Source organism: Coregonus lavaretus (genome assembly GCF_964263955.1).
Source record: "Coregonus lavaretus genome assembly, contig: HAP1_SCAFFOLD_780, whole genome shotgun sequence".
NCBI lineage: Eukaryota > Metazoa > Chordata > Actinopteri > Salmoniformes > Salmonidae > Coregonus > Coregonus lavaretus.
The window spans coordinates 126,014-151,392 of record NW_028165203.1 but is presented as its reverse complement, the minus strand read 5'-3'; the positions used below and the strand labels follow the sequence as shown (position 1 = coordinate 151,392).

The 25,379-nt window shown below is 42.9% G+C and overlaps 1 protein-coding gene and 1 pseudogene across 2 annotated transcripts; one reads left to right on the top strand and one right to left on the bottom strand.

Annotated features, from left to right (window-relative positions):
• The first annotated feature begins 3,727 nt into the window (after window positions 1–3,727).
• Window positions 3,728–6,339, top strand: LOC311116159 (E3 SUMO-protein ligase ZBED1-like). Its single transcript, XM_084191282.1, has 3 exons — window positions 3,728–4,297; window positions 4,792–5,420; window positions 5,504–6,339. The coding sequence occupies exons 1-3, from the start codon at window positions 3,739–3,741 to the stop codon at window positions 5,894–5,896; spliced, it is 1,581 nt and encodes a 526-aa protein (XP_084047408.1). The 5' UTR covers window positions 3,728–3,738; the 3' UTR covers window positions 5,897–6,339.
• Window positions 6,340–9,666: 3,327 nt separating this feature from the next.
• Window positions 9,667–16,295, bottom strand: LOC311116156 (CMP-N-acetylneuraminate-beta-galactosamide-alpha-2,3-sialyltransferase 1-like; annotated as a pseudogene). Its single transcript has 6 exons — window positions 16,035–16,295; window positions 14,152–14,333; window positions 12,940–13,118; window positions 12,600–12,645; window positions 10,908–11,027; window positions 9,667–9,837 (listed from the first exon to the last, which is right to left on the bottom strand). The product of its transcript is annotated as a CMP-N-acetylneuraminate-beta-galactosamide-alpha-2,3-sialyltransferase 1-like (transcript).
• Between the last annotated feature and the right edge of the window lie 9,084 nt (window positions 16,296–25,379).

Sequence of the window (25,379 nt, the reverse complement as noted above, 5' to 3'; positions counted from 1 at the left end):
GTGGATATACTCGGAATACATATCCCAAATGAAATAAATGATCTCACTCCAATAAATGTTAATAGAAAGTTAGTAAAAATAGATAAGATCTTGCTACCATGGAAAGGTAAATACCTGTCAATTTGTGGAAAAATCACCCTGATTAACTCTTTAGTATTATCCAAGTTGACCTATTTGCTTATGGTATTGCCTACGCCTAGTGAACAGTTTTTTTATTATATGAGAAAAAAATATTTTATTTGGAACGGCAAGCCAGACAATTAAAAACGGGCCTATTTATATAATGAATATGAATTTGGAGGACAGAAATTATTAAATATTAAAGCATTAGACCTATCACTAAAAGCTTCAGTAATACAAAAGTTATACTTAAATCCAAACTGGTTCTCTAGCAAATTAGTAAGATTGTCTCACCCAATGTTCAAGAATGGCCTTTTCCCCCTTTATTTAGATAACAACCTCTAACTTTCAGTTATTTGAAAAGGAAATAATCTCCCAAATATCACTATTTCTAAAACAAGCCATAGAAAGTTGGTTGCAATTTCAATTTAATCCTCCAGAAACGACAGAACAAATATTACAACAAATAGTGGATAAACTCAAATATACTAATTGATAAAAAACAAATTGACAAAATGTTTTAAAAAGGTATAATCTTTGTAAATGATATCATCGGTAGGACTGGTGGAGTTGTCACACATGCAGCTAACAAAAACATATGGAAATGTCTGGTCTACCCAAAATTACAACCAAATAATTGCAGCATTACCGCAAAAATGGAAGAGGAAAGTGGAAGGGGGAAAAAGTAAGGAACTTGCATTAAAGAACATCATTGGTTAAAGAAAATTGTGATAAATAAAAAGTATACCAGTTTCATTTAAGGACCAAAGGATTTACAGCCGTCCCATATAGATTGCAAAATAGTTGGGAAGAGATTTTTGACGTACCGATTCCATGGCATAGTGTTTATGAACTGATACGCAAAACGACACCGGTTTCAAAACTTAGAATTTTTTAATTTAAATTATTATATACACAATTCTTGCTACCAATAGAATGTTACAGTGGGGAAAAAAAGTATTTAGTCAGCCAACAACTGTGCAAGTTCTCCCACTTAAAAAGATGAGAGAGGCCTGTAATTTTCATCATAGGTACAAGTCAACTATGACAGACAAATTGAGAATTTATTTTACAGAAAATCACATTGTAGGATTTTTTATGAATTTATTTGCAAATTATGGTGGAAAATAAGTATTTGGTCACCTACAAACAAGCAAGATTTCCGGCTCTCACAGACCTGTAACTTCTTCTTTAAGAGGCTCCCCTGTCCTCCACTCGTTACCTGTATTAATGGCACCTGTTTGAACTTATCAGTATAAAAGACACCTGTCCACAACCTCAAACAGTCACACTCCAAACTCCACTATGGCCAAGACCAAAGAGCTGTCAAATGAACCAGAAACAAAATTGTAGACCTGCACCAGGCTGGGAAGACTGAATCTGCAATAGGTAAGCAGCTTGGTTTGAAGAAATCAACTGTGGGAGCAATTATTAGGAAATGGAAGACATACAAGACCACTGATAATCTCCCTCGATCTGGGGCTCCACGCAAGATCTCACCCCGTGGGGTCAAAATGATCACAAGAACGGTGAGCAAAAATCCCAGAACCACACGGGGGGACCTAGTGAATGACCTGCTGAGAGCTGGGACCAAAGTAACAAAGCCTACCATCAGTAACACACTACGCCGCCAGGGACTCAAATCCTGCAGTGCCAGACGTGTCCACCTGCTTAAGCCAGTACATGTCCAGAACCATCTGAAGTTTGCTAGAGTGCATTTGGATGATCCAGAAGAGGATTGGGAGAATGTCATATGGTCAGATGAAACCAAAATATAACTTTTTGGTAAAAACTCAACTCGTCGTGTTTGGAGGACAAAGAATGCTGAGTTGCATCCAAAGAACACCATACCTACTGTGAAGCATGGGGGTGGAAACATCATGCTTTGGGGCTGTTTTTCTGCAAAGGGACCAGGACGACTGATCCGTGTAAAGGAAAGAATGAATGGGGCCATGTATCGTGAGATTTTGAGTGAAAACCTCCTTCCATCAGCAAGGGCATTGAAGATGAAACGTGGCTGGGTCTTTCAGCATGACAATGATCCCAAACACACCACCCGGGTGCTGGAGTGGCCTAGCCAGTCTCCAGATCTCAACTCCATAGAAAATCTTTGGAGGGAGTTGAAAGTCTGTTGCCCAGCGACAGCCCCAAAACATCACTGCTCTAGAGGAGATCTGCATGGAGGAATGGGCCAAAATACCAGCAACAGTGTGTGAAAACCTTGAAGACTTACAGAAAACATTTGACCTGTGTCATTGCCAACAAAGTGTCACGCCCTGGCTCTGGGGACTCTTAAATGTTGAGCCAGGGTGTGTAGTGTCTGTTGTATTTTCTATGTTCATGTTCTAGTTCGTGTATTTCTATGTTGGCCGGGGTGGTTCCCAATCAGAGGCAGCTGTGGCTTGTTGTCTCTGATTGGGAACCATACTTAGGCAGCCTGTTGGCACTAGTTATTTGTGAGATCTTGTTCCGTAAGGTTTGTTTTGGTGTTAACCTAGGACTTCACGTATCGTTTGGTTTGTTGTTTTGTTCGTGTGTTGAGTAGAAATAAAGTATGTACGCTTACCACGCTGCGCCTTGGTCCGCATCTTATAACGATCGTGACACAAAGGGTATATAACAAAGTATTGAGAAACTTTTGTTATTGACCAAATACTTATTTTCCACCATAATTTGCAAATAAATTCATAAAAAAATCCTACAATGTGATTTTCTGGATTTTCTGGATTCTGACTAAATACTTTTTTCCCCCACTGTATTTATATGGGGGATACAATCTTCCCAGCTCTGCAGATTTTGGTGCGAAGAGACAGAATCATTAGATAATTTGTTTTGGTACTGTCCATTTGTAGCTTGTTTTTGGACACAGGTCCATGAATGGCTAAAGGATTGCAATATTTACCTGGAGCTAACCCTGCACATAGCACTACTATGTGATCTGAAAAGTCATAGTCAATCGATCAATAATATAATAATAATGTTTATTTTCAATTTACAATCTGTAGAAACAATGAGAATAGAAAGGTTCAGAACTTTTGTAAAAATAATAATAATAATAATAATAATAATAATATGCCATTTAGCAGACGCTTTTATCCAAAGCGACTTACAGTCATGCGTGCATACAAACATCACAGTACAGTTAAAATATATGGCAAATAGAAATCCAATATGGGTGGTGTTAAGAGATAGATGGTAGGGCTGAACGATTAATTGCATTCGCGATAATATCGCGATTTGACTGAACGCGATTTTCTAATCGCAACGTGCGCGATTTGAGGTGGTCACGTGACGCGACTTTTCATGCTGTCCAGCGCAATGGCCTCTTGCTCGACGGAACAGTCAGAAACTGACACAGCTGATACTTTAATATCGAAGAGGAACAGCACGTCGGTGGTGTGGAACTATTTTGGTTTTAAAAAAGAAGATGCTGAGCAGCGTCAGGTGTTGTGCAGAGCATGCCGTGCTCCGATTGCTACTTCACGGGGTAACACTACAAACCTGTTTCAGCACTTAAAAAAATACCACAAATCAATGCATGACAGTTGTATGACCAAAATGCCGAGCATCAGTGCGCGAGACAAGCCAAATACCTCAAGACAGGGATCACTGACAGAAATGTTCGAAAGTGTCACTCCGTATGAACGTAATTCAAAACGGCACGGAGAAATCACTCGGACAATAACCGAGTTCATAGCCAAAGATATGATGCCTCTCAGCACGGTGACCAAGCCTGGGTTCATGGCATTAATACATACGCTTGATAAACGTTACAGTATACCCTCCCGCACATACTTCAGTCAGACTGCCATACCGGAGCTGTACAAAAAGTGCAAAGAGAAAGTCGCCGCGGAACTTAAAACGGTGGAGTTTTTTGCTAGCACTACTGATATGTGGTCAAGCCGCACAGCTGAGCCGTACCAGAGTCTTACAGTCCATTTTATTGATGAAGATTTCAACCTCCGAGCTCGCTGCCTACAAACTACCTACTTCCCAGACGATCACACAGGGGAAAATATTGCAGCCGGCCTGAGAGAAGGGCTTGTCAGCTGGGATCTCCACGAGGAGAATCACGTCTGCATCACGACGGACAACGCGTCGAATATGGTGCTTGCTGCGCGGCTTAATGAATGGACGAGGCTCCAATGTTTTGGCCACAGATTACATCTTGCCATTGGTAAGTTATCGTGTGTGTGTGTGTGTGTGTGTGTGTGTGTGTGTGTGTGTGTGTTTGTGTGTGTGTGTGTGTGTGCGCGAGTGCGAGAGAGAGAGATGCGTCGATTAGTAAAGCTGAATATACAAATATATATAAATGATATTATATAAATCGGATGGGATTAAATAAATTCATACTTCCACTCCTTTTCTAATATGTAAATTCATTTTACTTGCTTATATCATATGTCTGTCTGTGGTGGAATGCCCACCTGCATTTTTTTTCTTTTCTTGTTTTTGTTTTTTACATGTTTTTTTAGTGTTTATGAGAGAGAGAGAGAGAGAAAGAGAGAGAGAATTGACATGCAAATAAAGACCCTTTGAATTGAGAGAGAGAGAGAGGATGTGTTGTGGATGTGTGTATTTCAGAATTACAGCTAATTTGAGTGTGTAATAGTGAGAGCCTTGTATCAAAACTCAAATTGTGTGTAATACACTACTTTTTATTTCTTTTAGAAAATGCACTCAAAGATGACAGAGTGTCAAGGGCAACAGCACTGTGCAGGAAGCTGGTGGGGCACTTTTCCCACAGTTGGAAGAAGAAAGCAGCCCTGACGGAGGCACAGAGAGAGCTCAAACTCCCTGAGCACAACCTCATAACGGAGTGCCCAACAAGATGGGGTTCTAAAGAAATGATGATTGCCAGAGTGCTTGAACAGGCCAAAGCCATTTCTCAGGTATTGTCTGGAGATCGATATGCACGCTCCCTTATCCCAACCTGGCAGGATATTGACGTGTTGGAGTCGATTCACAAGGCACTGCATCCTCTACTGGAGTTTACTGATGCTCTTTCTGGAGAGGAGTATGTAAGCATCTCCTACCTCAAGCCAGTTCTCCACCTTTTTGCCACATCAGTCCTGGCTGAAGATGCTGAGGACACTGACCTGACTAAATCAATAAAAACCAAAGTCCTAGCATACCTCAATAACAAATATGGAGACCCAAACATCCAGGAGCTTTTGGATGTTGCCTGTTTCCTGGACCCTAGGTTCAAAATACAGTACATCAGTACAGACAACATCCCTGCTATCAAGACTCGTCTGAAGACAGAGATAGTAGACTTGGCACAACGTACATATCATTGGGTAAATAATTATGTATTTCACAAAAACAAAAATTTCTGTAAAATCTAACTGGAAAACTAATGGCTGTTGTTTTCATCTAATAGGAGAAGAGGTCTCGTACTGAAACTGTTCAGATGCCTCAAAGTGCACAGTCCTTGGGGGAAAAGACGAAGAGGTCTCTTGGCAGTTTTTTCAAGACCAGTTCAGCCTCTCCTTCTTTGCCTGTAAATCTTGAAGATGTCGCAGAGGCAGAGATAAACAATTACCTGATGACTCCTACCATTGATGGAGAAGATGATCCATTGGCTTGGTGGAGGGTGCACAAGATCAGCTACCCACAGTTGTGCACCATGGCACGCAAGTATCTTTGTGTACCTGCTACAAGCGCTCCCTCAGAGCGTCTTTTTAGCACAGGAGGGAATATTGTGACTTGCACTCGCTCAGCCTTGAAGCCAGAAAAAGTCAATATTCTGGTTTTCTTAGCAAAAAACCTGTGAGCCACTGAGAACAGAACTGTTGGATAAGTATGGCTGGCAGTGCCATACTCGTAGTGAACTTTAGTCTGTGTGGTGTGTTATTGTTGTGTACTTGAGATAAGTGAGGCTCATCTATTTTATATTATAATATTCAAATCGTTTATAAAAAATAGTTTGTCTAAATTAAAAGTGCATTTCTCATTTTTTATTTATAACTTTATTTACTTTGATTTTACAAAATATTTTCAAAGCAAATTCCTTGTTTCAGTTGTGTGAAATGTTACTGACTTGGGAGCAGTAAGATACATACAATTTAAAATTATTTTTTTCTTAAGACTGTACCTTTTGCACACAGTGTTTACAAAGTTCATGCCTTTGTTTAAATTATTTAAATGCACAGTGGCAAAGCCACAGATGTTTCTGTAATGAGCAGTTCAATAAAAATGTCATTTATTTCAAGTCATACATGTTTGAATTTAATTCTAACAAATAGACCCAGCCTATGGGAAAGAACATTTCACACTAAATGTATATACTATTGTGTTGGTCATATTTAAATCATTCATTATGTTTTGTAGGGGAAAAAGGATAAATAAATTAAATCGCATATTAAATCGCAATCGCAATATTGGGGGCAAAAAATCGCAATTAGATTATTTTCCAAAATCGTTCAGCCTTAATAGATGGGAGGTGTTGAATGGAGCTGAAGGATGGGACTAATAACAACAAGATAACTAATGTAAAGCATACTGTGTCCATAATAAGTATATAGGTTATAGGTTGAGAGCTTTTGTGAAAGAGCACAGTTAGAAAAATATGGCATATAGAAGCAAACCAGATGGACTTCATGAAAATGATCGGAGGAAGTTCAGGAGTAAAAACAAACAAAATATAATTATTGTAAAATTTGACTGTGTCCATAACATTTATTTAGTATGTATAAGCTGGAAGTAGAGGCCTAAGCATTGTTGTTCACTCCAATTAGGGAAGGGGTGGTGGGGTTGGAAAGTAATGAAGGGAAATATATGTATGGATGTATGTATGTATATAAAAAACCATGGGGGCTTGGATGTGATGCAGACAATTACATTGATGGAAATTACAATCTATCTGCAATATTAAAGCTGATCTACCCCCTAAAAAAAATATATGATCAATACATTTAATTCCTGTACTGTTTGTAACTACCCTGGTAGGTTGACTGATAACCTGAACCAGGTTGCAGGCACTGGTTACAGTGGGCAGCCTGATGAAAGCCAGTCAATATTTTAAAATCACCCAGAAAGTATACCTCTATTGATATCACATACATTATCAAGCATTTCACACTTTATCCAGATACTGACTGTTAACTTTGTGGTCTATAGCAGCTTCCCACCAGAATGGGCTTTAGGTGAGGCAGATGAACCTGTAGCCATATTACTTCAACAGTATTTAACATGAGATCCTCTCTAATCTTCACAGGAATGTGGTTCTGAATATAAACAGCAACACCTCCACCATTGGCATTTCTATATTTTCTGTAAATGTTATAACTTTGTATTGCTGCAACTGTATCATCAAAGATATTATCTAAGTGAGTTTCAGAGACATTCATATTCTGACTCATCTGTTACTAGCAAATTATTGATTTCATGAACCTATAGATGTTAACGTGGGCTATTTTGATCACTTTTCTCCTGGGATGCTTACTTGTTTTTATTTCTTTACTGGGAAGCTTAGCAGCAGTAGATGTGCTCATGTTCTTTATGTTAGTGCAGGGTGAGCTGCACACAGTGGACTTCCTCCTCGGGCACACCGGCTCAGTGCTAACAGTATTAATCTGGTTCTTAGGCACATGATTACTGCATACAATAGCTGTTGGATCAGCAGAGGCATTCAGGGCAGTTAGAGGGACATAAATTAGGTTACTTATATTGTGTCTACCAACGCCCCTGATGTAATGTACATTTGCTGAAGCATTTTGACAACTCTGTGTCACATTGGTAGGGATTAGCTGAGCTGGGCTTGGGTCATTGCTATGTCATTGTCTAATTGCAGCCTTATAATGCTGTGAAAGGATCCAGGAACCCAAATGATCCTCCTTATAAAACGTGTTATGTTTCCAAAAGGTATCGAAATTCTCAACAAAAGTTATTCCCATTGAGCTGCAATAATCACGTAGTCAGTTGTGAAGAGCAAGAATCCTGCTAAAGCGTTCAATGCCACGATTCAGAGAGGGCACAGGGCCAGATATGGGTTTGTGTCTAGCAGAGAGTCAATCCAGTTTCAACTGTTCAGAGCTGCCCTTCATAATGTCATTAAAACCCACATGGACTACGATAGAATCGATTTCCGTGTGTCCTGACGTAGTACATTTGGGAGAAGCTTAGTAATGTCATTTACTCGAGCTCCGGGATAGGACATTGTTTTTGCACCAGGAACGGTCACATTTCTTACCATGGAGCTGCCCAAAATCACAGCTGGTGAGAAGGACGAGGAAATCCGCCCACTCCCACGCTTCACAGGATGCAGGCCTCCGACAGATGGAGAAGCCCTGCTCGATCCAGAGCAGGGACGGAAGGTTGCCGACATCGACTTTGAAATCGTAGTAGTAGGCACTGCGGCCGCAGACACCCCCAGCACCGAAGGTGCAGGAAGATCAGGCTCCAGGACGGCAAAACTATTTGTTGTTTGTATCCACTCTGGGCCTCTCATTGGGAGTGTAGACTGCTTTGCGGGAGGTTGTTGTCTGTCTTCGGCTTCCACGGCTCGTGACATGCGACCATCGTTGATTGCCTTTCTCCTTATAAATAATATAATAATAATAATAATAATAATAATAAGCCATTTAGCAGACGCTTTTATCCAAAGCGACTTACAGTCATGCGTGCATACATTTTTGTGTATGGGTGGTCCCGGGGATCGAACCCACTACCTTGGCGTTACAAGCGCCGTGCTCTACCAGCTGAGCTACAGATTTGATGTGCTCCTTCGACGGCGCTATCAGATGGGGGAGCTCCGCGCAGCACTGGCCAGTCGGATAAACGACAAGGTGGAGATGCATCCAACAAGCGCGAACGCCGTCCAGCCACCGGCGTAGAAAATGTAAACATTCCACTCTGCATTTTCCACAGTTCTTACGTAGGCAGGTGACCTGTGTGATCAAGGAAGCCACCTCAAGACTATAATTCTCGGCAAGTAAACAAATTGCCACATTGGAACTCCGAGTGATCCGATTTGTCCCGAAACAAAGCGTAATAGATACAGCTCCTACAGCGCTGGAACCGTTCATTTAGTTCTCCAGACAAAGAGGTTTCCGTTGCAAAACTCATCTGGTACCAACTTCGTTAGCTTGATGGCTAGTAGCTTAGAGTCTCTGTCAAGCAGGCTTAAACCTGTCTCTTAAACGGGATTCCGGGTAAGGATGCTTTAGTGAAAAATAAGCGTTGGGTCACGTCAATTTTAAATTGGCTGAGACGGAATTTGTTACCGGATATAATTATTTGCTCAGCTGGTGTACTCAGCATCGTGGCTAATTTGGCCAGGTTGGCCTATGAGAAAAGCTAGCAGCTAGCCATTTTAGACCAAATGGTTAAACCATGGTCTAAGCAAATTTCACAAGTATGGCCCCCCCATTGTTCAAGTTCATGCAAAACCAAAAGCGGTAGTGCAGATAAAAGGATAAGGTATTAGAGTATGTACATGCTGTGCAATGTAGACAACAGGCTAACACCTATTTGAATACACCTCTTTATTAAAAAGCTCTTTATAGCATATACAGCTGGAAGGGAAATTATCTTTATGAAATATTAGTGAAATCCCTTATGTATCTGTAGTTTGTGTATTTCCGAGAGCTTCACGGTGACGTTGTACTCATAGCTTCCATTGTGTAGTCCAGTTCTGAGTTTTTTATTGGTTAGGGTTTCCCAGTAGTGGTGCCAGTTCCCATCTTTGTCTTCCCCAAATCCATACACATTCACCTGCATTGGAAATAAGTGTTTAGAGAGTTAGTTTAATAAATGTTTACCAAAAAGGTTTTATTTATGGCAATGTGGTATATTGTGTACGGAGCCTATACACCTACATGATTTGGGCCAGTAATGTGTGACGATACCACATATTGTCAGAGCTATGCTATGTAAATTCATTAGGTGTCAGGGTTGGTTTCCTGCACTGCAATTGTGTGTAGTATACAGCGTGTATTGTGTGTATCGTATACAGTGTGTATCGTGTGTAGTACAGTGTGTAGTATACAGTGTGTATTGTGTGTATCGTGTGTAGTACACAGTGTGTAGTATACAGTGTGTATCGTGTGTAGTATACAGTGTGTATCGTGTGTAGTACACAGTGTATCGTATACAGTGTGTATCGTGTGTAGTACACAGTGTGTAGTGTAGGGAGGTGAGAAAGTACACTCCTATCTACATTCCTAGCAGAGCGTGTTGATATTTAGTATTTATTAGGATCCTCATTAGCTGCCTAATTGAAGATATTATTACTCTAATATTACTAATGTACAATATAAAATCCACAGTGCCTGCAGCTATGGAACCCTGACCTGTTCACCAGACCTGCCATTTTCAACTCTCTCTCTCTACCGCACCTGGCATTTCAACCTCTAAATGCCCAGCTATGAAAAGCCAAGTGACATTTACTCTTGATGTACTGACCTGTTGCAACCTCTACAACCACTGTGATTATTATTTGACCCTGCTGGTCATCTATGAACATCTTGGAGAAAAATCTGGCCTTAATGGCCATGTAGTGTTATAATCTCCACCCGGGACTGGCCACCCCTCAGAGCCTGGTTCCTCTCTAGGTTTCTGCCTTTCTAGGGAGTTTTTTCCTAGTCACCGTGCTTCTACATCTGCATTGCTTGCTGTTTGGGGTTTTAGGCTGGGTTTCTGTACATCTGCGGATGTAAAAAGGGCTTTATAAATAAAATGTGATTGATTGATAACCACAACATTACTGCGTGTTAGAGTGTCTCTCTTTACAGCCCGTGTTGTGCCTTGGTGTTGTTGTATCTGTTGATATCTATCGGTCGTACCTCGTCACAGATGTGTAGGGCCAATATCAAAGCCATGAATCCGGTGGAGGGGTATTTTCCTTGATTGTCAAGCCAGGATTCATGAACATATTTCATAAACACAGGATTCAGAACCAATACCTGCATGGAATACATTGCACATTACATGTCTATCAACCTGATTGAATTAGAAAAATAGGAATTATGTCTATTGTGATGCATCAAATTTGAGAAGTAACTTTGTTAGATTGATATTGTGTCTGAGATCGGATGCAATTATGCACTTTTAATACACTCCCATTCTGATGCCGTCTCAAACTATGACTTGTAATGACAGATTTGCCCTTAGGCAAATAATAATACAAATGTCCCGTGTAGCTCAGTTGGTAGAGCACTACGCTTGCAACGCCAGGGTTGTGGGTTCGATTCCCACGGGGGACCAGTATGAAAATGTATGCACTCACGAACTAAGTTGCTCTGGATAAGAGCGTCTGCTAAATGACTAAACATTTCAATTATGTCTGACATCACCGTCTCCTTTGTTAGAAAACCACCTGTAAAAACATTGATCCCCCCTAGTGGTCTGAATATTGACTTTGATCTCAGGCCCTTTTTATGACCAATTATATGTTTTTGTTAACAGGTCTTGGAAATGAATGTATTCTTTCCACAGCTTATCAGCGTACACCCAATGTGTCCCCCTGTTGATGATGCTTATTATGCATTATGGTTGAACCAAAAGATTACATGTAACAAAAACAGTTAATGAAATTGGAAATATTTAAATATATATATGTGATATTAAATGAAACAATGTATGTTGATGCTGATGATAACAATGGCATAATATATGCAATACGCTGTGGACTATTGTCTTTTAACAGTTTCGCTTAATTCATTCTGATTAACCTAGCAATTACGACACACCCATCACTATTGTCATTGGTTGCACTAATTGCACTGTTTGTCTACATAACCTGGTTCAAGCATTCATGACATCACCCTGAAGAAGGCACAGTGATGCCAAAACATTGGTGGTTTCTTTCCCAGTAAATGACTGGGAGTTTATACATAGAGTTTATACATAGAGTTTATACATAGAGTGTGCAACTCCCTTTATAGCTTACAGTTTATTCATCATTAGTCAGCACCTTCTACATAAAATAATGTTCCCTGGGTGTGTCGTTAGTCAGCACCTTCTACATAAAATAATGTTCCCTGGGTGTGTCGTTAGTCAGCACCTTCTACATAAAATAATGTTCCCTGGGTGTGTCGTTAGTCAGCACCTTCTACATAAAATAATGTTCCCTGGGTGTGTCGTTAGTCAGCACCTTCTACATAAAATAATGTTCCCTGGGTGTGTCGTTAGTCAGCACCTTCTACATAAAATAATGTTCCCTGGGTGTGTCGTTAGTCAGCACCTTCTACATAAAATAATGTTCCCTGGGTGTGTCGTTAGTCAGCACCTTCTACATAAAATAATGTTCCCTGGGTGTGCGCCAGCTCATGCTTTTTTATTAGGGAACCTCCTATAACCATATTTAACTGTTTGTTTTAAAAAAGTGTTTTTATATTTACATGGCTCTGCCCATACCACACATCCTCAATTCCAAGCAGACCTACTGTCCAAGAGACAGTATAAAAGATCATGAATTAGATGTCATTGACTCTGTAGCTGTATTATAACCATAATAAATTAACAAGGTGACTCACCAAATCTTTGTTGGCCTTTATCTTCTGTCTAAGAGGTAAATATGAGCTGTTGAATAAAATAAGACTTAATTTCATCTAGGAAGTGCTAGCTATGTTATCTTAGAAAAATGCATGGTGTTTCCCACTCCAGTCCCCCCAACAGCACACATGTTTGTTGTAGCCCCTGGACAAGCACACCTGATTCAACCTGTCAACTAATCATCAAGCCCTCAATTAGTTGAATCAGGTGTTTTTGTCCGTGGATACAACAACAACATGTCCCGCTGGGGGAACTGGAGGACCGGTGTTGAGAAACACTGTTATAACTAATCAGAAGTGTCCACAATAAGTTGTTACTCACAAAGTGATGTTAGTCCCAGTGGTCACGGCGCCTGGTAGCCACTGTCCAGTGTCTTGAAAGGGATCAGCAGGAACCTAGTGGCGTTCTCCAGATCTATGGCACTCTCTGGGTACATGACGTGATACGTGGTCCGGTTCCCAACATCCTCCTCATAGCCAGAGGTAAGAGCCATGTTCATTCTGGACAACACAGCAGGAATTCATACCATGACTGCAATATTTCAAAGCTCTTAGTGACCGCATGGGTAGCGCCATTGAGGGCTCTCTTTATTTTAAGTAGTTGATTTCTTCTTCAACTTCTATGAGTTTATTGGCAGTCAGTAAACAAACAAATGGTGCATACCTCTATCTGGAGTGGTGCTGTCTGTACAGGCATAAAGCCAAGGTTGGTGATTTACTGCCACCTATGGAAGGTTTGCTCCTTTCTACTGGAGCGTACAGTCGTTCCCTACTTCCCACAAATCTAAAAGCATTGGATTGGTGGAGGCCTGGGTTAGCTAGTGAGAGTTCCACCATATATCTTATATAGTCATTTCCTTTCAAATCAGGGAAGGGAAGTGAACAAGTGCACACTTTGAGCTAGTGGGGATAATTGGGACATAGCCGTTAATGAATTGGCTGATCCCTCCTGCTGACGTGGTTGGCAGGCACGTACACAGATAGGGTTCTACCTGTGCCTGAGGACCTGTCCCTTTTCCCTCCCACTTGCCAAGTGGCCTTTTGGGTGGTGGTATAAATTCTATTGTTTTGTCATTGTTGTTCTGAACACACTGCCCCCCCAAGTTGATGTGACATCTTCAAGTTCGCCACCCCGACCCCTGGTCTGCCCTGTACGGAGCCAAACGTGCATGGTTTGAGATGCGGTCACCAGTTGAGTGTGTGTCGTAAGCTACCTAGTTTAAATGTCAACAGTGCTGCCACAGCAGCATAACATTTGATTTACATAATATTCGGCCTGGTTGGCTGATCGCCGACGCGCAGCAGAAAGACGGGCAGTTACCGGTGGGTGTCCTTTTTTTCCATTTTGAGCACCTGCCCCCTAAAAGGTCTGCGCACTGCCCTGCTGTATGGAATCCTGTGATCCTTCCTTAACCCATAGGAAGTCCCACCCAGTTGACTAATTCAAAATGGCATAAGTCTTCAATGGCACAGCCAATGCTAAACCAGGCTTTGTGGCAAGGACGCCCTCTGTCAACACCCTCTGTTGGCCTACCTTATGATGACGTCACTGGAGTCGATGACGGCTCCATAGTGGGAGCGTTTGAGGTTCCCAGAGTTCCCCACCACAGCACAGGTCCCATGGCGCTCAGGGTAGAGGTCAGCATCGGGGATGACCTGGAACAACTTCTCCACCACCTCGCTGAAGTCGGCTGTGCTACGGTCATTCTGCATTTTCTGGTGATAAGATGGTACTTTATTTGATTGCGCCAGCCAAGACATAAAACACCAATAAATACAGATCAATGGTCAAGCAGCACAAAGCAGATGACATCAGCCCAAACCCTCACACACTAGTCAAATCTGATGTACGTATATTGTGTGATTGTATATAATGTTCACCTGCAGAGGGAAATGAGCTGTTAAATCTGGTGCAATGCATCATTTCTCAGTATACTGAGACTTATGTTTGGATTGGTCATTGTCCCTGTCCAGAAAAACAGGTTATTGTTGACTACAATAGCAATCAGTTAGTCAGTTGTCAGTGACCACGCTTGTATTGCAGCCTGTGAAGGAGCTGGCCTTACCCGATCACTTAAAAAGGCTTAAAAACAAAACAGAAGTAAAGTGTGAACAAAAATAAGCTTAATTTATTGTAAAAGGCCAGGATAAACCAAGCAAAACCAGGCTGCATTCACACAGGCAGCCCAATTCTGATCTTTGTTCCACTGTGTAGTTTGACCAATAAAATCGGATCATTTCACATCAGATCTTTTTCGGCGCTAAGCTGATTGGTCAAAAGACTAATTAGTAAAAAATAAAAATAAATGAATTGGGCTGCCTTTCTAAATGCAGCCACCTTACACCCACAATGATCTGTCAAGCAATAACACACCAGTTCATTCAATAATTGGGTCAGAGGGACAGTGTTCAATTAACCAGCCAATCAGGATGCACACCCAATTAACAGGGAAGAGGCACAATTGACATTGTAGCTATAGTATTGCCTGGAATGATGAATGGTTAAAATGAAAGGAATTCTGCATACAACTTGTTTTATCCAATAGATAAGCAATACATTAAAACAATGCCCTTGTAGTGAAGGGCTCACTCATTCACACAGTCTAAACCCATCCAATAAAAGTTCATTCTGAATTCAACTCCCTCATATAAACACCTCAAGAGAAAATAAACATGCAACAGTAGGCTATTAAAAAAGGTGCTTACCTTAAGAAAATAATGAACATTTCAATGTATAGTGGTAGTGAGTGTTTGGGACATTCATTGAGCAACAGGAACGTTAATAGGCTAATCTACATTGGAGGCTACTGTGACAGTTGATCAATCCCACTGGACAAAAACTGTTTGAATAAATGTTGTTTCCACATAATTTCAACAAAACAAATCTATATGATGACCTTGAATCAACATGGAAAATTGATTGGATTTGCATAAAGTCATTAATGTAAGGGAATGTCGTCTTCACCCAACTTTTAACCTAAATCCAATGACATGGTTTAATGTATGGTTGATTTCACGTTAGTTGACAGCTCAACCAAAATGTAAATCAAAAGTTGATGTTGAAATGATGTCGGTGCCCAGTGGGGTTGTTCTTAACAGATGGGGTAAGCTAGTGCAATAAAGTTTTGAATAATCAATCATTTACCCGCCACAGGCTACTCTGGTGAGATGGGGTGGACGGTGTCTTATTTTTCTAATTGGTTTTCTTTTAACAGTTGACTCAACAAGCATAGTAGGCTGTTTGTTGTTGCTAGGGTCTGTGTATAGGCTATAAATTCAATAAATTATAGGCCTATTACTGAATGCATTGGACTTGCGCTATAAATGATTTTATTTATCAAATGTTTTTTGTTATGCCTTTTTGTTTTAACATAATGGAAAATATATATGTTAATAAATAAAAAATATATAGCCTACCCGCCACCACGTTCTGGTATCATTGGAGAGTTTCTTGTTCTCCCTCGTCAGAAATGGTTTGATAGATCTGATGAAGCACTTCTGAAACCATGGGTCATCGTCCGGCTGTGGAGAGAAGATCCCGTCTAACGGCCGAAGGGCATTTGTAACAAAATCCACAAGTGAATTGGAGGATTGCTGTCCAGAATAAAACACAACTATAGTAGTGAAGCAGAGTAGAACGGTGGTTAGAAAACCTTTTCTAATCCTGAAGATATTCATTTTGTGGGTGGCACAGAATCCTCACCACCTGTGAAGAGATCCATAATGTGAAAACGCCCCTAATATTAATGCTGCTTTCACAACATCTGGGAACTCGGAACTCTCTGACTCCCGAGCCTTCAACACAAATGGGGAACTAGTCTTCTTCTTCTTCTTCTTCAGTGGGGTTTATCGGCGGTTGGCATCTAACGGTATGGTGCATCACTGGACTGTACTGGAGTACAACTTCCTTATACTTTGCTTGAAAAAATTAATAAACAAATACCCTGCCATCTAACACTACACTCACAAAAAACATTACAAAATAAAAATAACACCACCCTACTCCACTATTTAAATCTATTTAGTCCTACCTCAGGCCAACAACCTGAAAGGATGTGACACTACTACTTAACACACCCTGTAACTCTTTTGATGTCAAGTCTCGCACACCCAAATACCTCTCTGCAGTTGCCAACACAACCTCAATTTTTGGCGACTTACGTTCCATCCCTGAAAGTACAGTTAATAACCATTGCTATAAATGCTAAAAATCCAATCTCACTGAAACATGTATCACTTGTTGGCCTATCCCACTGTACTGGTACAGATCTACTACTCACACCACTCCTCTCAGGATCCCTCCCCCTTGACCCATTTTCCACTACTTTCTTCACTGCCTCAGCATATGACAACTTCTTCACTACTCTAACCCTGGAAACCTCAACCTGCCTCTCTCGCACGGGACATTTCTGTACCCCAGCCCCATGGGAACCCCTACAATTAACACATACCACCACTTTCCCCAATGCTACAAATTACTTTGTCTCATGCCCTTCTGCACACTTCTCACACCTAGGAACCTCCCTCCTACACACTGCTGCCACATGCCCATAAGCTTGACACCTGTAACAACGTAATGGATTCGGCACAAAATCTTGTACAGAATAACTTATATATCCTAACATCACTTTGTCGGGCAAAGACTCAACATCAAAACTCAAAAGAACAGACAATGACTCTTCTGTTTCTCCACTCACGCCACCCTGTCTGTGTCGCACCAAACGACAAGCATCACAAACACCGGGAATCTTCCTCTTCAGTTGGTCAACTTTTACATTTACCCCTACCCCAGTAATCTCTCCTTTCAATGGCACCCTTTTCTTGAGAGCAAAACAATTCACATCTCTTGTCCCCATTCGTTTAACGCGGAGCGCCTGCTCCCTCTGACCAGCAGAAACACAAACAATTATCACCAGACCACTTCTGGTTACCCTCACCGATTCCACAGCACCCAACTCTGTTTTCACCCACCCTGAAACCACAAATGGATCAGCCAAAAAACGAGCTCCGACTGGGAAAATAAGTTTTGAACGGTCATCCAACTCAGAATTCCAAGTCAGGAACTCGGGCCTCTTTCTAGAGCTCCGACCTGAAGATCACTGACGTCATGATTCGACCTTGTTTTCCCCCCCCGAGTTACCAGTTGTCTTGAAAACACCATAAATCCAGAGAATGCCAGACTTTGATGACAAAACTTGCCCTCAAGAAGGACCACTGCGCCACCTTCAAGTGAGCACAGCACAACAAGGTGAGTCCAAAACTTTCTTGCTTGTCCTAGAGAGATTTACACGGTTATCAAAACGTCACGCCAGGGTAAGCCTACACAAAACACAGCCCTTATTTTAAGTGTTTCTAAAATCCCCTATGGGAAAAATGATTGGTGGAAAAACGATTGGAACCATTTCACTCTTTGACCGCTAGATTTCATGGGTATTATGACTCATACTGTGGTACTCTATAGGCTTTGCTAAACGTAGCATGGCAGAGTTAGTGCCAACAAAAATACTATTAATATTGCTCTCTATTAGGCTACAGATAAGTTACAATGAACTTCACAGGGTGGTGAAAGTGCACGGTGATGAGCTAGATGCTGGGTTTCCAATAAATATCGAGGGTCTTATTCTGGTGACATGATGATCGATGCTTGGCTGCCGTTTGACAAATAAAAATTCTCACTCTTGTCCATAATCTCATCAACAAAAATAAACAATTTCAAAGATTTTACTGAGTTACGATTCATATAAGGAAATCAGATTTGAAATAAAATCTTTAGGCCCTTATCTATGGATTTCACATGACTGGGAATACAGATATGCATCTATTGGTCACAGATACCTTTAAAAAAAAAGGTAGGGGCATGGATCAGAAAACCAGTCATTATCTGGTGTGGCAACAATTTGCGTCATGCAGCGCGACATGTCTCCTTTGCATAGAGTTGATCAGGCTGTTGATTGTGGCCTGTGGAATGTTGTCCCACTCCTCTTCAATGACTGTGCGAAGTTGCTGGATATTGTCAGGAACTGGAACACGCTGTCGTACACGTCAATCCAGAGCATCTCAAACATGCTCAATGGATGACATGTCTGGTGAGTATGCAGGCTATGGAAGAACTGGGACATTTTCAGCTTCAAGGAATTGTGTACAGATCCTTGCGACATCGGGCCGTTATATAAAGAAGCTTCAGTTCAAGTTGTTTTAATTCATTCACATGGCAGAATACAATTGAACTAATAGAAAAGGAAAAAAAAACATACAAAAACATACATTTAAGGAACTTTATTGTTGAGGCTGTTAGGAGTTGATGTTTAATAGGTGACTCATGAAGAGGACGTATCAGGAAGAAGTTCGTAATTAAGCATCCTGGTAGTGTCATCATCCATTTGGTGGACCACCATAGAGATGGATAGAGATCTCTACCTGATAGTGGTAGGTGTCATCATCGATTTGGTGGGCCACCATAGATATGGATAGAGATCTCTACTTGGAAATAACAATTTTTTTGTTTAGTTAATGAGTTGCAATAAAGACCTTGGTTGAAATTCTGTGGTGAAGTGGTACCGATATTGTGTCAAAAGTCGTGTTTACCCTACCCTACCATACAGTCAACTGTTTGAGACAAAAAACGACACTTTGGAGAGTTTAGGTCACGTGAGGCTACATTTCAGCTGTACTGTCGAAGTCAAGCCATGAAGATTTGCAACTTAACTTACAGATTGATGACGTTAGCAACATTGTAGCGTAGCAACTTAGGTTGTCATAATACAAACAAATCCTTCAAAACGTCTACTTTCAAATTGCTGTTAGAAGAAGTTGCTGATGTGTATGCACACAAAGATTTGACGTTAAACATTTTAATGTACATGTAATATCAAATCAAATCAAATCAAATTTTATTGGTCACATGCGCCGAATACAACAGGTGCAGACATTACAGTGAAATGCTTACTTACAGCCCTTAACCAACAGTGCATTTATTTTAAACAAAAAAGTAAGAATAAAACAACAACAAAAAAGTGTTGAGAAAAAAAGAGCAGAAGTAAAATAAAGTGACAGTAGGGAGGCTATATATACAGTAAAATAAAGTGACAGTAGGGAGGCTATATATACAGGGGGGTACCGTTATAGATTTGATACACACACTGCTGTTATTAATTAATTTTGGGGAATGAAACTAATCCTTTGTGCTCCTTTCTGTCAAAATACCATGCATGATAGGAGACAAATTGGACCGGTCTTTTACCTCAGCTTAGCTTCACTGTGGAGCACCTATTGTGACGTCTCTTGTCATCGTACAGCAAGCCTACTGTACACATTGTTGTTAAAACGCAGCCCGACTGGTTTGCCTACTTTTCTTCATAGTTATTACTCAGTATTCTCAGCTTGATGGCAGTCTCACAATGCTTCTCCCTCTCCTCTCCTCTTTTCTGCTAAGGCTTGGCTTACCATTTCTCCAATTTAACCATGACGTCATAAAAATAATTTCTATCAACTGCTGTACTACTGCTATCCTTACTCACAGTCTCATTGAAATTACGTGGAAACAACGTTGACCCAACCAGTGTGTTCCCAGTGGGTATATTGAGATTACGGTGCAGGTAGTAAAGGTCAACTGATTTAAATATTAGTGGAACTTGAAAAACATTGGATTTGGCAAAATATGCACCTCCCTTTACAATTATGTGTGTGCTAGTTAGCTAACAAAAAAACCATGTAGATAGACTATCAGGTGTGGTTTTAGTTGGACGAGGTAGTAAGGAGAGGGAAGACATGTACAGTAGTTAACAACAGATCGTGTGTTCTTTATGTGAAGATGGAGTTGGCTTCGTTTACACTGGAATGTGTTTCAAAGCTACTAAAACAGAATCTGTTTTGCTAATCTGATCTGACAATGACTCAGCAGTTGTGACAGGGGGGAGGTGATAGACCTGGTGGAGTGGTGCCAGGAAAATAACCTCTCCCTCAACGTCAACAAAATGAAGTAGCTGATTGTGGACTTGTTATGTGGGCAGCTTGTCTCTCCCTTTTCTGTTTCCCTTCCTCCTTGTTTTGTCCCCTCTTTGTCTGTTGTATCTGTATGTGTGTTTGTCCCCTTTATGTGGGTGTGTCTGGAGTGGATCAGGGGGCGTACTCAGGATCTGCCTCTCCTGCGGGTTGTTTCCAGTGATTCCTGCCTACGCAGCTGCATCCTATTCTCTCATCAACCTGCACTACAAATCCTGGGCATGGCTCTCCACCGGCGCCAGATCGTTGTTCTTACCAGAGCTTTCAGACATACCTGCCTGCCTGCCTGCCTGCCTGCCTGCCTGCCTGCCTGCCTGCCTGCCTGCCTGCCTGCCTGCCTGCCTGCCTGCCTGCCTGCCTGCCTGCCTTCCTGCCTGCCGGTCTGCCTGCCTGCCTCAGCCTCTCCTTCCTCCGGAGCCGACTAGCCCACTCTGTTCCTTTACTTCAGTTGTTTTTTGGACTAAGACAATTTGAACTTTTATTAAAATAATTTTTGTTTCTTCCACTCCCTTTGTCGTGTTTGTTTCTCTGAGTGCTGCGTTGAACCATAGCCTAACAGAACGATCTGGCCATGGACCCAACAGAGAAACGGCACGGGGCAAACGAAGACAGCTTCCAACAAGCTATCCAGGCTCAAGGAACGTTGCTAGGACAGCATGACCAATTGATTCGGACTCTTTTGGAAAATAATCATCAACTGCTGAACCAGGTGACTCAGTTAACTACACAAGTCTCTAAATTGTCTGTTATCAGTTCTCCATCTCTCTCTGACCCCCAGTTTGATGCACCCCAAGTTGGTTCCTCTGACATTATGCAGGCTTCGTTCCATCGGGAACCCCCTGTCACATCGCCTGAACCGTTCAATGGAGAATTGGACAAGTGCCGGGGATTTTTGCTTCAGTGTGACTTGATTTTTCGGCAGAGACCACTGTCGTTTTCTACTGATTCCTCTAAGGTACATTATGTTCTGGGGCTGTTAAGAGGGAGAGCTCTGGTTTGGGCTGAGGCTGTGTGCTCAAATCAAACTTTGACTGGATTGACTTTTGCTGATTTTTCTGCTAAATTGAAGACTGTTTTTGACCATCCTGACCATGTGGGTAATTCCTCCAAGAGACTTTTTAATTTGAGGCAGGGTTCTAACAGTGTGGCTGAGTACTCTATTGAGTTCTGGACTTTGGCAGCGGACTCCAAGTGGAACAATGTGGCACTTCAAGGAGCATTTCTAAACGGTTTGAATGAAGCCATTAAGGATGAACTGGCTGCTCGTGACGAGCCACATGATTTACATTCTTTCGTTTCCCTGTCCATTAAGCTAGACAACCGGTTGCGGGAGAGGCGTCGGGAGAGAGTCGGTCGGCCACATCTAGGAGGACGAGTTCGCCAGCCTTCAACCACTCGAGTCTCGCCTCCCCGGAGCCGGCAGCTTCTTGTTCCTGATCCCATCCCGAGCACTGAGGAGGAACCAATGCAAGTGGGTCGAGCTCGACTACCTCCAGCAGAGCGGCAACGGCGCCTCCAGGCGGGTGAGTGCCTGTACTGTGGAGACGCCACACACATTCTGGCTACATGCCCATAGCGACCAAAAGACAAGGCTCGCTCGTAACGGTGGGTCTACTTGCGAGCCCAGAGTTAGATCCTGAACCCATCATTCCCCGATTACAAGTACCTGTAACCTTACGTTTCCAGAGTCATTCCCTGCCTCTCTCAGCTCTCATAGACTCAGGTGCAGAAGACAACTTTATTAGCCACCAGTTCGTTACACAAGCTCGTATCCCCGTGGAGCCACTACCTACCCCCATTCGAGTCACAGCCCTTGATGGGCGCCTCCTCGCGGAGATAACTCATCAAACCACCCCCCTCTCCCTAGTGATTTCTGGCAATCATTGTGAAAGCATTCAGTTAAGAGTTATGTCTGGCTCAGCTACCCCCCTTATCCTTGGTTTCCCCTGGTTGGCTCTTCACAACCCACAAATGGATTGGACACGTCACACCATTCTCAGTTGGAGCACTAAGTGCCATTCGGAGTGCCTTAGGTCAGCGGTTCCCCCCACTAAGTGTAACCCAACTCATCCCTCAGCTCCTCCCGATCTGTCGTCTGTCCCCAAGGAATACCATGACTTAGCGGAGGTTTTCAGTAAGGACAAGGCTCTGTCTCTACCACCACATAGGCCTTATGATTGCCCCATTGAACTGCTTCCTGGTGCTCCCTTGTCCTCTAGTCGCTTATACAATCTGTCCCGACCGGAAAGGGAGGCAATGGAGCAGTATATTGGTGATTCTCTGGCCTCGGGCATAATCCGTCCCTCGTCGTCTCCTTTGGGTGCAGGTTTCTTTTTCGTTGAAAAGAAAGACAAGTCGTTACGCCCCTGTATCGATTTCAGGGGTTTAAACAACATAACTGTTAAAAACAAGTATCCCCTTCCACTCATCAACTCAGCTTTTGAACCTCTGCATGGCGCCACGGTTTTCTCCAAGCTCGACCTCAGGAACGCTTATCACCTTGTCAGAATCCGAAAGGGAGATGAGTGGAAAACCGCTTTCAACACTCCACTGGGGCATTTTGAGTATTTGGTCATGCCCTTTGGGCTCTCTAACGCCCCTGCTATATTCCAAGCCATGGTGAACGATGTTCTTAGGGATTTTTTGAACCGTTTTGTCTTTGTATACCTGGATGATATTCTTATTTTTTCCAAGTCACCCGAGGACCATGAGTCACACGTCCGTCAAGTCCTTCAACGGCTCTTGGAGAATAAGCTGTACGTCAAAGCAGAAAAGTGTGAGTTCCACAAACGGTCTACATCGTTCCTTGGTTTCATCATTGAGAGCGGGCAGGTGAAGGCGGACCCCGAGAAGATCCGGGCAGTGACGGAATGGCCCACACCCACCACCCGTAAGCAACTTCAACGATTTTTGGGCTTTGCTAACTTCTACCGTAGATTCATTAAGGGTTTTAGTAAAGTGGTGGCACCCCTTACTAGACTCACATCCCCAAAAGTCCCTTTTCTGTGGTCCCCTGAGGCGGAGCAGGCGGTAGGGGTTTTGAAGGAACTGTTTTCCACCTCCCCCGTGTTGATACACCCCAATACCTCTCTGCAGTTTGTTGTGGAGGTGGACGCGTCGGACTCAGGTGTGGGAGCAGTCCTCTCCCAGCGCTCCCCCACTGACCAAAAGCTTCACCCCTGTGCTTTTTTCTCCAAGAAATTGTCACCCACAGAACGGAATTACGACGTTGGAAACCGGGAACTGCTGGCGGTCAAGCTAGCACTGGAAGAATGGCGGCACTGGCTGGATGGAGCTGAACTGCCGTTTGTGGTTTGGACAGACCACAAAAACTTGGCTTACATCCAAGCCACTAAGAGACTCAACTCACGCCAAGCCAGATGGGCCCTGTTTTTTAGTAGGTTTAACTTTATTCTTACATACAGACCGGGGTCAAGAAATGTTAAACCAGATGCTTTGTCCCGCCAGTTTGCTGACCCTTCGGAGACCAGCGAGCCTGAGGCAGTCCTGCCTTCCTCATGCGTCGTGGCGGCAGTACAGTGGGAGATCGAGTCTCTTGTGAAGACTGCACTTGCCACGGACCCGGGACCGGGTGATGGACCTCCCAACCTACTCTTTGTTCCCGAGACGGTCCGGTCTCAGGTGTTGCAGTGGATTCACACCTCCCGTTTTGCTGGTCACCCTGGGATGAGACGCACGTTGACGCTGCTTAGGAGACATTTTTGGTGGCCTTCAATGGAAACTGACATTCGGGCTTTTGTGGCAGCCTGTTCAACCTGTGCTCGGGGCAAAGCCTCCCATCAGTCCCCTTCGGGGCTGCTGCTACCCCTCCCAGTTCCCAGCCGTCCCTGGTCCCACATTGCCATGGATTTTGTCACCGGCCTACCCAAGTCTGAAGGTAATGATACTATACTTACCATTGTGGACAGATTCTCTAAATCTGTCCACTATATAGCATTACCAAAATTACCGTCTGCCAGTGAGACAGCGGACCTCCTAGTCCAACATGTATTCTGTCCCCATGGAATACCTGTGGACATCGTATCTGATAGAGGCCCACAGTTTACTTCCCGTGTTTGGAAGGTTTTCTGTTCTGCTTTGGGTGCTTCCGTTAGTCTGTCCTCAGGGTTTCATCCCCAGACCAACGGTCAAACAGAAAGAGCCAATCAAAACCTCGAAGCAACCCTTCGTTGTGTGGCTGCTCAACATCCATCATCCTGGGCCAAACATCTGCCTTGGATAGAGTACGCCCACAACTCCCTCACCACCTCTGCCACCGGTCTTTCACCCTTCGAGGTTACCATGGGTTATCAACCCCCTCTGTTTCCTGCTCAGGAGAAGGAATTGGCTGTTCCTTCGGTTCAGGAGAACCTCCGCCGCTGCCAGAGAGTGTGGAGCGATGCTCGGGAAGCATTGCTTCGGACCACCGACAGGAACAAGACGACAGCGGATAGGAGCAGGACTCCCGCACCTGTGTTTCATCCTGGTCAAGAGGTTTGGCTGTCATCAAAGAACGTACCTCTTCGTACCAAATCACGCAAGCTGTCTCCTCGGTACCTGGGTCCGTTTGTGGTGGAGTCCATCATTAACCCCGCTGCGGTTCGTTTGAAGTTGCCTTCAGCCATGAAGATACACCCTACTTTCCACGTCTCCCAACTGAAACCTGTGTCCTCCAGCCTTTTGTGTCCGCCGGCTGATCCACCTCCACCTGTTCGCCTCATTGACGACCATCCGGCCTACACCATCAGTAGGCTCCTGGAC